General features: G+C 36.9%; 1 protein-coding gene across 4 annotated transcripts in view; it reads left to right on the forward strand.

The window, feature by feature from the left end:
• Positions 1 to 12,579, forward strand: part of MYH10 (myosin heavy chain 10) — a 139,591-nt gene that overhangs the window by 66,184 nt on the left and 60,828 nt on the right. For all 4 annotated transcript variants that reach the window (XM_058559736.1, XM_058559734.1, XM_058559735.1 and 1 more), the window contains 4 exons: positions 1,688 to 1,831; positions 2,077 to 2,172; positions 8,960 to 9,078; positions 9,698 to 9,850. In XM_058559736.1, coding sequence (XP_058415719.1) covers positions 1,688 to 1,831; positions 2,077 to 2,172; positions 8,960 to 9,078; positions 9,698 to 9,850 — 512 coding nt within the window. The remainder of the gene's footprint in view (positions 1 to 1,687; positions 1,832 to 2,076; positions 2,173 to 8,959; positions 9,079 to 9,697; positions 9,851 to 12,579) is intronic.

The following is a 12,579-nucleotide window of genomic DNA, read 5'->3' on the forward strand; positions in this document are numbered from 1 at the left end:
ATAAATATCAAAGTAAAAAAAATAAATTTACTTAATAAAATTAAGTTGAATAAATATGTTTATTCCTAGATTTACAACTGAATTTATGTTATGCTTCAGTAGTACTAGAAGGAGTCTCTGTGGATTTTGTTTATTTATTTATTTATTTGGTCGTGCATCACCAAGACTGAAAGTTTAGGATTAGACAGGGTAAAAAGCAGAGTTCTGTTCTGAGTCAGAATTCTGCTAGCTCGGAGGTACATACGAGAGAGGAGAAGATACACAACTTTCTGATTTCTTCTGAGTCTCAAAGTCAATACTGCTTCTATGTAATTAGTAGCTATATTATTTAGATATCAGAACAGACACATAAAACACAGTAATACTTTTTTTCAGCTGGGGTCTAGACTTTTGCTAACCACAGACATCTGTGGAAGCATTGAATTAATTAGAGAAAGACCTGTAAGGAAAAAAAATAAGCAACAAATAGAGTAATTGCCAGTGAGAGTCTGTAATTCAAGATTATACAGTATGTCATGTGAAGAGAAGAAAACTCTCAGGCTTTCAGACTGGCAATCGCTGAAGTAGTAATGAATCAAAAAAATAAAATCAGAGCTGGCCTGGTGGCATAGTGGTTAGATTTGCGCTCTCCACTTCGGCGGCCCAGGTGCCGGTTTGGATCCTGAGCACGGACCTACACACTGCTCATCAAGCCGTGCTGTGGCAGCATCCCTCATACAAAATAGAAGAAGATTGGCAATAGATGTTAACTCAGGGCCAGTCTTCCTCACCAAAACAGAAAAACACCTCAAAGCATTAAAAGGAGACAGAAAAAGAAAGCAAACAATACCCAGTAGAAATTAAATGTGGTGTAGATTAGAATTAAGGGATAAGAGTGATCAGCAGAAATTCTCTGCAGGAGAGCCAGTTACACAGAAAGCTGGGAGCACGTGATGACATCTCTTACAGGGATAAAAACCTTATCTATTTTGATCACTCCTGAAAAACATCCTTCTGCTCTCAAGAACATATTTCTCAAAAGAGTATGTTAAGGTCTCTCTAAATCATGGCCCCTAAAATACAAGTAGTCAATGGGCGTGTCCATGATAACATTCTGTCATACTAATATATATATTGCACATCACTCTCTAAGGCAAATTTACCACTAAACAGACTGGCTTGGAGAGAGGGTTTCAAGGCGTTTGGTGGCTCAGGACTTGCCTGGTCCATATTCTACACCTTCTACATCTGGGTCTTTATCTATGTCCATGTAGTCTTCATATCGACCTCCTAGTGTTTGCTATAAACTAGTTGCTAGGATAGGAATATGGAATATGGGTTTAAAAGCTTTCCCTCAAAAGATGGCTAAAATATTTAAATGTGAAAACAATAAAGTTTATTTATCTGGAAGATTTACATCATTTTCCAGCTATCTAATTTCAAATATAATATTTTGCAAACCACTGTCTGAAAAAGCTCCTGTTGAGATTTTTGTGATGTACATCATCATTTTCCTTCACTGATACAGATAATGGAAAACTATGTATGTTTGTATATTTAGCATGAATATATATGAAAAGTATGTGGTGGTGATGGATTAGATGGTGAACTGCTGTGCTTCTGTGATATCAGTCCAGTTTGAATGTGGATGTGCTTTAGTCTGTTGATGAGTATTTATTCAATTGTATTCCATTATATTTTCTTTCAGCTGATTTGCTCCTTGAAGGATTTAATAACTACAGATTTCTCTCTAATGGCTATATTCCTATTCCGGGCCAGCAAGACAAAGATAACTTTCAGGAGACCATGGAAGCAATGCATATAATGGGCTTCTCTCACGAGGAGATTCTGTGTATGTGTGATTTCTCTAAGATTCTGATACTTTCATAAGACTTATAAATTGGTGATAAATAACCTAAACTAGAAAATGATTGAGGAACTAATGAGAACTGCCTGTAATTTTATGAAATCCTGAGACATATCTTACTGAAAAGTTTTGTATAACTAGATTTTAGCACAAAATAAATTAGAACATGTCTCTGCTACGTTTTGATGCAATATTTTAATCAATTTTTTTCTTTTTATTACAATATAAAGCAATGCTTAAAGTAGTATCTTCAGTGCTGCAGTTTGGAAATATTTCTTTCAAAAAGGAGCGAAATACTGATCAAGCTTCCATGCCAGAAAATACAGGTAAAATGATGAATATTGATTTTATTTCTATTTAGACGGTTTGTTGTTGTGTTCTCCAAGAACATGTTACTGTGCAAGCATAAAAGCTCTCCGGAAGTGTGTCCACGAGACTCTGATGAGTAGAGTGGCAGCTCTGTGTGCCTGCATAGGGGCCAATCTGATTCCGTCAGTGAGGGAAGAGGATGAGGTGCAGCACGAAAAGTGGCAGTGGAGACTGTGCTGTAGAATTGGGGACATTAGGAATTGGGGGGTGGGGGGCACATAAGCTGCAGAGACCACAGCTCATCTGTAAGGGAGGTGCAGCTGCTGAGTTCTAGCCAGTTTTTACCTTGCCAGGAATATAGGCCCAGTGTTGCCAAATATAACTGATTTTTCAAAGAAATCTAGATTTTAATATGAAATCTTCCAGCTTTTAAATGTTGAAAATGGAATTAAATTCACACTGGTTAGGAACAAAAGTTTGTGAACCAAAAAAATGTGTTCGTAGGCCTTGTGAGATCTGCTTCTGATGGTCTAGAGATAAAAAGAAAGATGAGGAATCTCCGTATTGACTAGGATGCTTGATTACTCGAATATGTTATCTTGCTTCACATGAGCATCCACATCCACCATGGACAGGGAAGGCTGACATAAAGACCTTATCTACCCTGGAAATAGTCCTTTTATATAACCAATTTGAGGCTTGTTAACGATTCAGTTCTATGTAACCCTTCTAAAGACCTGTCCCTCTCCTGATGCCTCATCATCACCATTTCCTGACCAAGACTTTGCACCTCATCTTAGAGTTTTGGATTTCCAGGCAATTAAATGTTTCATTCAGTCAAAGTAGTTTAATTGACATATGGGCCTACTTCCTCCATACAGCTTTCACATGGTTAAATAAGACTTAAAATCAAGCAATTTAAGATTTAGAGCGAGACATGGAAGTATATGTAGCTTTGCTTTGAAATCTTAAAATGACCCATACATAGAAGAGGACCAGATCACTTTTCTGAAAGACGAGGCAGGCAAATGTGCTTCTACTTTTAAAAACATAATATGATGTGTTTTCTAGTTGTTATTTTAAAAATAACTCTTAGCTTATAATGGTTGGTTTTGTTTTTCTTCTTTTTTAACGCTCTTAATTTGTTACTTTTTCATATCATTTTATAGAATATGGCATTTGAAAATTTCCCTAAAAGTCTGAAAATGTCTCATAATGCCAAGGGTTCCCCCCTTTTTTCTTTTTCTTTCACTATTTTTTTCCTTCTTTCTTTTCTTCTTTTCTTTCCCTTTCTTTTTTTTTTTCCTTCCTTCCTTCCTAGTCCATTTATAAAACAATTCTTTAAAACAAAAACAATTAAAATGGCTTCAGTGTCATTGCTTCATTCCTATTCATTACATCAGCAATGATGGAAGTAAAATAAATCTTTTTTCTGAGAGGCTTTAAAAACTGACAGCTGTCTATAAGTAGTTTTTCTCAAATTATTACCTTTATTAGGTAGTAGTAATTAGTTAATATTTGTTCATGTTGCAGTGTGTAAGAGTTTTTACTTTTTAATTACAGTAAAATTTAAACATATACGAGAGAGGAGAGAAGAGTGTAAAGAACTCCCTTGTCCTTGTCACCTGGCTGAGACAATCACCAGCTCATGGCCTGTCTTGTTTCATTTATACCACCTCTCACTTCCCTTTTTCTGGATTATTTTGAAGCAAATCGTAGACATTTCATTTGTAATATTTCAGTCTGATGCTTGACTCAGGATCAAGAAGTGGCTCCAAGTGGGCATATACATTTGGACTTTTTTTAGTATTAGTCATATTACGACTTTCTATCTCTTACCTGAGTTTTTCAGGTTATTAATATGTTTAAATTTTTCAAATGTGATAAAATGCACGTAACATAAAATTTACCATTTTAACCATTTTTACGTGTACAGTTCAGTAATGTGTACTCACACTACATTCACATTATCGTGCATCCAGTCTCCAGAAGTCTTTATCTTGCAAATTGAAACTCCAGACCCATTAAACTACTCCCCATACCCCATTCCCCCAGCCCCCCACAACCACCTTTCTACTTTGTTTCTCTGAGTTTGACCACTCTAAAGACCTCATGTAAGTGGCATTATACAGTATTTGTCTTTTGTGACTGGCTTATTTCATCAGGTTATTAGTATTTTATTTTACAGTAATTTTCCATGGCGTTTTTACATGTTGGTGCCAAAATGGCATTTTAAAGTTTATCTGTCTATAAAAATGTAGACAGATTTGCTCTATAGTACTATAGTTTGAAACAAATTACCTTTGTTAACATATCAGTCCCTCCACACTCCATTTCTCCCCCCAAAAGATGAAATAATGAAATAAACATAGCAAACAGCTGTTAAATGGCAGTACCAGAAGCACTACAAATGCTGAAGAGAAAATTAGGTCTAGTCACAGAAGTTTATCACAGACAGTAATGAAACAAAGAAAGAGCACATTTTAGTTATTAGGCTTTTGGACATAAGGCAGTTTGAAACTTGATAAAATCTTAAAAGAAATTGCAGACGTACCAAATGAGCATTGGGAGATTAGGGTCATTATTGCTGCTTCAAAAACAAAAATAAAAACCAACAAAAAGACTGCCAGATGTAACCACCAATCTTCAGGAGATCAGCGGACAGAGGAACATGTTAAATGACCACTGGGATACGTCAGAAACTCAGCAGGATGAATGATTGAGTTTTTCAGTAATACCGAAACATTTAAACACTCTTCCTTTAGAGGACTTTCAGAATTGCCTTCAAAGATATATTGACGAATTATTATCTTTTGTTTTGAATTTGACTTTTTTTCCCAAACATAAATGGCAAATAAGAGGGTAATAAGGCTTAGAAGTGGAAAATGTGACAGAATTATAAAATAAGGGAACACATTTTCCTGGTGGCTTTTAAAGTTATTATGAGGCAGTTCCTAAAGATGAACTCCCATGTTTTCAGAGCAGTATGTTTGTAAAAATTGATATTAAAATTTTTTTCAAACTTAGAAAAAATGGCAAGAAGTAGTACAAAAACGCCCATATATCCTTCAGTCACATCCCCGCGCTGTTAACACTAGCATAACCATAGTAATAGAAATTACTAACCGTAGTAATTTCAAAATCAGGAAATTAATATGGATACTATTATCTATTCTACATAGATACTGTTTTCTGCTGTCTTTTCTATAGTCTTGTTCAAATGTTGTCAACTCTCCCACTAATGTGCCTTTTCTGATCAAGGGTCACACACTGCATTTAATTTTGATGGCTCCTTAGTTTCCTTTCATCTGGAACAGTTCCTCAACTCTTTCTTTGTCTTTTATGGCTTGACTTTTTTTTTTTTTTTGTGAGGAAGATCAGACCTGAGCTAACACCCGTGCTAATCCTCCGCTTTTTGCTGAGGAAGACCAGCTCTGAGCTAACATCTATTGCCAATCCTCCTCCTTTTTTTTTTTTGCCCCCAAAGCCCCAGTAGATAGTTGTATGTCATAGTTGCACACCCTTCTAGTTGCTGTATGTGAGACGTGGCCTCAGCATGGTGGGAGAAGCGGTGTGTCGGTGCACGCCCGGGATATGAACCCAGGGCCGCCAGTAGCAGAGCGCGAGCACTTAACCACTAAGCCACGGGGCCAGCCCATGGCTTGACATTTTTAAAGAATACTAGCCAGTTATTTTGGAAAATGTCCATCAATTGGGTTTGTCTGATGTTTCCTCCTCATTAAATTCAGGTTTTGCATTTTTGGTAAGAATATCACAGAAATGATGTTGTATCCTTCTTGGTACATCACATCAGGAGGCTTATCATGTCACCAATTTGTCAATCTGGTGATATTAACTTTGATCCCTTAGTTAAGGTGGTGTCTACCAGGTTACTCTACTATCAGATTACTATTTTTCCCTTTGTAACAAGTATTTGGGGGAGGGAGGGAAGCACTTTAAGACTAAGGAAATATCCTGTTTCTCATCAGACTCTTTCACTTACTAGTTTTAGTATCCATTGATGATTCTTACCTGAAACAAGTATTGCTTGTGGTGTTTGTCAAGTGTTGATTTTCTATTTACATCATTTTTTATATTTATTCCTTGGAATTCTATTGTAAGGAAGAGCTTTCACTTTCATTCATTCGATTATTTATTTATGTCAGTATAGACACATGGACTCTCATTTATTCTATGGGTTTTTTTTTTTTTTTTCGAAATTGGTTTTTATTTTTATTTTTTTATTTTTATTTTTATTTTTTTTGTGAGGAAGATCAGCCCTGAGCTAACATCTGATGCCAATTCTCCTCTTTTTTCTGAGGAAGACTGGCCCTGAGCTAACGTCCATGCCCATCTTCCTCTACTTTATATGAGACACCGCCACAGCGTGGCTCGACAAGCAGTGCGTCGGTGCGCGCGCGGGATCCGAACCGGCCGGCGGGCCCCGGGCCGCTGCAGCAGAGCGCGCGGGCGCACTCAACCGCTTGTGCCGCCGGGCCTGCCCTTATTCTATGGGTTTATAATCCATTCTGTCATTATTTATTTTTGTCCTTGATTTGGCACTTAGGAGTTAGGAGCCCCTTCAGGTTAGCTTCTGGGTTATTTTGATATGACTCTATCACTTTTTTTTTTTTTTTTTTTTTTAGCAATTTCTTACTTTATGGCACCATAAAATGTTCCAGACTCATTTTGTGTTTTCCCTGCCCTGGCCCTGGAATTGGCCATTTTTCTGGGGTTTCTTCATAATGAAGAATGATATTTAGAAACCAATATCTGGGTGCTGGTTGTGCTCTGTGGTACTAGGGTCTCGTTGTTTCTGACTCCTCTCCGAGGGCAGAGCAAGGAAACGTGTGCATACACACACATATGTACTCACACACTCCTGTTTCTATTTCTCTCTATATATATTAAAAATCATGGGTTTCTACTGATAGCTCCAATTTAGATCCAACACTACAAGGTTCATTCTAGCCATCTCCTTTTCTGTATTTAAAACTCCTTCCTCTGACAGTGAGAAATCTGGCTCTCGTTATCTGCAGTATATTTGCTTATTTGTTCAGTACTAGAATACACATAAAATAACTTCAGAATTACTAACCCATACTCCTCTGGAAAACAAACCTACTAATTAGTGTACAATATTTGTGAGTGGTTCTTTGGCATTAGAGTATATGGTCAAAATACTGTTTTACTCTTCCCTCCTCCTGCCTTCGCGTGGCTACGTTATTGATTTGTAATGCATTTTGGGTCCTCCCTTCACCGCCATCTTTTTTTATTTTGTGTATTTTTTGAGTATATGAAAAATATACATGATTCTAAAAGTCAGAACTACAGAAAAATGTGTACTTCTCTTCCATTTTGTTCCACCCACCCCCATCTCTTCTCCCCTGTTCCCATTCCTCCATTCTTTCTGCCCTGTTTCCACCCATGCTCTCTAGGAAATCAATCTCATTATTTTCTGATTTATCCTCCCTTGAGCAGCACTTTTCAGCCATCCAGTGAGCATTCAGCCACCCAAGGTGCCAGCTCTCCATAAGATAAATAAATTCTGATACGTCTGTTTAAACATTTAGCCACATTTCTTTGTAATAACATCATGAGGCCAAAGTTGTACTTGCCATGGCCCAGATGGCCAGCAAGTTTTCTATTTCCTAGACTTTAATTAATGATTCTGTTTCATTTTACTTCTGAAATTTTTTGAAGTAGATAGACAGTCTCAGGAAGGGGAGTAAGAGGCAGACAGAACATGCATCATGCAATCAGATGTATGCCTCAACGTTTTAATGGCAACAAAACGAGAGCTACCTTAAAATATCCAATAGAATGAAGTAAACCAAGATATAACCACACCATGAAGTATATTTTTTAGCTCTTAAATGATGTCGATCATGAATACAAAGCAAAGGAATATGGGCAATTTGCTTTTTTCCTTCTTTGTACTTTTCAACTTTCCATCCAATACATACACACTTGCGTACATACATACATCAACTGAAAGGAACCAGGACTCAGTGGTTGAGGCAGAGCAGTTGGTATAAGACAGTGAGAAGAGTCACAGACCAAAGGAAGCACTCCCTGAGGCACAGCCTGCCCTGCCCACACAGGGTGAGGGGAGGGTGCCAGTGATTAGCCTGGATCAGGGTGGCCAGATGCAGGTCTTTGAAATAAGAGCTTGAGTAGGTTATTCTTCTAATATAATTCGAAACGTGCTTACTTTTATAGAATTTTATAGTTATTTTAACACTTAATCAAAAATTAATTATAATAATTTGTACACTTGTTAGACTCGTGATATTAGACAATGAACTTCTCATGAAATAGGTGCCCTAATGTTGACGAGAATCAACAATAATAAAATTAGCAGCTATTTATTAAGTGCTTTATGTTAGCCGTGTAATCAAATAATTACTTTTAAAAACCCTTTCGATTTCTTGCCTACTAAAACATTATTAGGATCATTACATGAGCCCAACTAGTTATCTTGGTAACATGATGATTTAAACTATTTTAAGTACCATTTTTCTCATTCTATGCCTTATCTATGGGTTCTAAGACTCAGTAACTTGCATTAAACTATCCAGAATAAGTAATTGCTGACTAACCCATCTCTTACAGCCTAAGGATGAGTGTTATTAATTTGAAAAGATGAAGGTATTTTTCATCAGACCTAAAACTTGTGGACTTTTATTTCGTTTATTTCTTAATATAATGTAATGATTACTAAGGTTTTTCAAGTGTTTATTGAATATATTGTGACTAGCCCAGAAGTAGGAGTCTAGTATTTAGAAGACTTTTACACTCTAGTTGCACAGAAACTCTGCCATCTGCTTGGGATGAATGTGATGGAGTTTACTCGGGCTATCCTTACCCCCCGGATCAAGGTCGGCCGAGACTACGTGCAGAAAGCCCAGACCAAAGAACAAGTAAGTTTAACATTAATTGTTATTACACATTTGTTTGAATGATAAACTGTGGTCAATAAGTCCTTCTGATTGGCATGTAATGAACCGAATTAATAAATGAGTATTTTTTCCTCTTAATATAGTTTAGCATATGGTTTTTCTCTTTCAGAAAATTTTTAAAGGTAACTTTTTTTAAAAAGTAAACTTGAAATATCACCTTGAGTTTTCCCCAGGCGGATAGATCATCCAGGAGGACAAAGTTGTGTACTTTGGGAGCCCGCCCAGCACTAGGGCACACTGCTGCCTTGTCCCTGTGTGGGCGGCACAGCACCAAGAATATGGGAGTCAGATTCACCCATTTCATGGTGGACTCCTTTAAGACTCTGGGCAGAACCAGAACCCCAGGGGCAGAGGGAGGAGTTTATCTTTATTGGGCATCTTCACCCATCTCTTAAATTGATTATCTCCAGTTTACATTTAATTGCACTACTACCCTCTGTTGTGTAAAATTGAGACAATTAAGCAATAAATGCTATTTTAGGTTTTTTGAGCACTGTGGAACATTAAACTCCATATAACAGCTATTAATGCTTTGTTGAAATTATTTTCAGAGTAAAAGGTTGATGTTGTCTAATTACAGGCAGATTTTGCAGTAGAAGCATTGGCAAAAGCTACCTATGAGCGGCTGTTTCGCTGGCTTGTTCACCGTATCAATAAAGCTCTGGATAGGACCAAACGTCAGGGAGCATCTTTCATTGGAATCCTGGATATTGCTGGATTTGAAATTTTTGAGGTATGTCTCTCTCCCTCCTGTTCTTCCTTCCTTGTATTTATTCTTTTAACAAATATTAATTAAGGCCACCATGTACCAGGTGCAGTGCCAGGCACCAGGGATATAATGGTAGATAAGTATGTACAGTTCCTGCCGTTCTAGTAGAGAGCCAACAATAAATGACAAATAACCACTAAATTCTCAGATTTGTGAATAATGAAGTGCAAGGGGTGCTGTGATAGAAAGACTTGGGGAGGCCAACTTTCAACAGCCTAGTCATGGAAGGTGTCTCTGTAGCAGTAAAAGTTAAGCATACTTGAAGGATGAGAAGCCCCAGCCTCAGTAAGTTTTCCCAGCATGAGAGTAAGCCCAGTGGTCCTTTATGGGAAAGAATTTCTCAAGTGTTAGAAACTGCTAGAAAGCCGGTGTTACTATATGTAGCTGACCAGAGGAAGAGGAGTTGGAGACATGGAGAGTGATATGCGGCAGAAGCAGAAGTAGGGAGACCATTGAGGGAGACCAGGGGCCAGACGATGGTGGCTCGGCTCGGAAGTCATGGGTAGCAGTGTGTAATGGAGAAATGCAGAAAGATAATGATCTGTGTTCTGAAGATATAACCACAGGATTTGATGATGGATTCTAATTTATTTTATTATTAATCTGACGAGATTTCTCCAAACACCATCAGTCCATCAAAGGTTTGTAGTCACACATCTGCTGTGGTTTTGCAAAAAAGTTGATAAAATTTTGGTCTCCTAAAAATTTATATCTTTATCTCTCTTTTGCTAGACTGACTATATATATATATGTAGTAAGGCGCAAATACTAAATTAAATACTTCTTGGGATCAGTGTGCTACTCTGGCTGTATTGGGTATTGAATTGTCTTGTTTTAAAATGAACTCCTTTAAAGTTATGTCTATCCTCATAAAATCTGAACTGTTAACTGGTATAAGCAGTTTTATCCACTGAACTGCCCCGCCACTGTAAGAGATTGCTTTAATATGTATTAATTTGTAAATAACTTGAGAAACCATGAAAAGTGGCTGGGTACAAATTGCATTAAAAAAATTTCTCACCTTCCTATATATGAGCAATCAGAAGATATAATGAGAAAAGATCCCCATTTCCAACTGCAACAAAAACAGATAAAATACCTAAGAATAAATTTAAGAAGAAATGGGCAAGATTTAGTTGAAGACCACTTTACGATGCTACTGTGAAAAACAAAAGAAAACTTGAACAAATGAAAAAACGTACCTTGTTCTTGGATGGGAAAATTCAACACCATAAAGATGTAAATCTTCCCCAAATTTATCTCTAAATTGAACATACTTGTTTAAAACCTATTAATAAGAATTTTTAAGGGGTGGGGGAGGGCTAGGTAACCTTCTGAAATTAATTTGAAAAATAAATTAAGAAAAAAGAAAGAATATACAGTAAAATTCTGAAAAAATGAAAGAGGGTATTAAAAAAGGTAAAACATAAAGCTATAAAATTCAAGAAGTATGATTTTGACATATGAACATACAGACAATAGAAAAATGTGTGTAAATGCTAAAAATGCAAGGTTGTTTATTTGAGCATTATTTGTCATGGGAAAAGAATGAAAAAAAGCCTAAATGCCCACCATTAGGAGATTGATGTCGTCCACCATTAGGAGATTGTTCAATTATGACATATCCATACAACAGAGTACTATGCACCTATTATAAAGCCAAGATACATTGTTTTTTTTTTTTTTCAAGATACATTGGTAAGTTAAAAAAAATCAAGATAACACACACATTTATGCGTGTATAGAATATTTCTGGAAGGATCACAAGAAATAGGTGATAGTGGTTGACTATAGGCAGAACAAGTAGGGAATTGGAGTGAGACTGACTTCTCAATGCAACTCTGTACATTTTTAATTTTATATCATTCGTTACCAATTTAAAAATCAATTATTTTAAAATATAGTTGGTAGCTTAAATATGGAAGACTAATAGAAATCCATTTTTTAAAAAAATACCATCACACATAGTAGCCCAGGCTAAATAGAGAATAAGATCTCATAATCCTAAGGCAGAGCAAAATTCATCTACATAAAATGAATAAGCACAACCAGGCAGTCTGCTAATATTTATGCGGTTCGCTATAAATACGGTGTTGAGCAAGGCAAAGGTTGTGCCTGCCCTCCTAGCATGACCTCGTTCTAAGTGTTACCCCTCCATGGGAGTGGAAGGTTGGAAGGGCTTTTTCAGACTATAAATCTATTTCTTGGAGATTGGTTACACTTTCCCTAATTGAAGATCACCTTTTATAATGGAGGAGGTTATTTATGGGCACATGCTACACATGTGAACAGAGTGGAGGCAGAAAATAAGATTGAGTACTTCTAATATTTAAGGTGCTTGCTTTAAGAAAATTATACCTATACGTCCATCATTTACCCCATCAACAGCACAATAGAAAAATGGGGAGTTCACCAAGAAGGAAACAGAAATGTCTGTAACATGTGAAAAGATGCTCAAGTTCAGTTCATGAGAGCAATACAATAATAACACTCTTGATACTGGCAAGGGTCAAACATGATGAGAAAAGGGAATGCACGGAAGAGCACCCTGGAGCCCACACTGATTAAGTGCATTCTGTGCGTCAGGCCTGGCTGGGATCTCAGCAACAACCCTGTAAAGTGAAGATTGTTGTATTTTTTTCTTAGCTTGCTCTGGGGCCTATAGCCTAAGTAAAGAGTAGAATGGGACAGTA

Source organism: Diceros bicornis, chromosome 18 (genome assembly GCF_020826845.1).
Source record: "Diceros bicornis minor isolate mBicDic1 chromosome 18, mDicBic1.mat.cur, whole genome shotgun sequence".
Taxonomy (NCBI): Eukaryota; Metazoa; Chordata; class Mammalia; order Perissodactyla; family Rhinocerotidae; genus Diceros; species Diceros bicornis.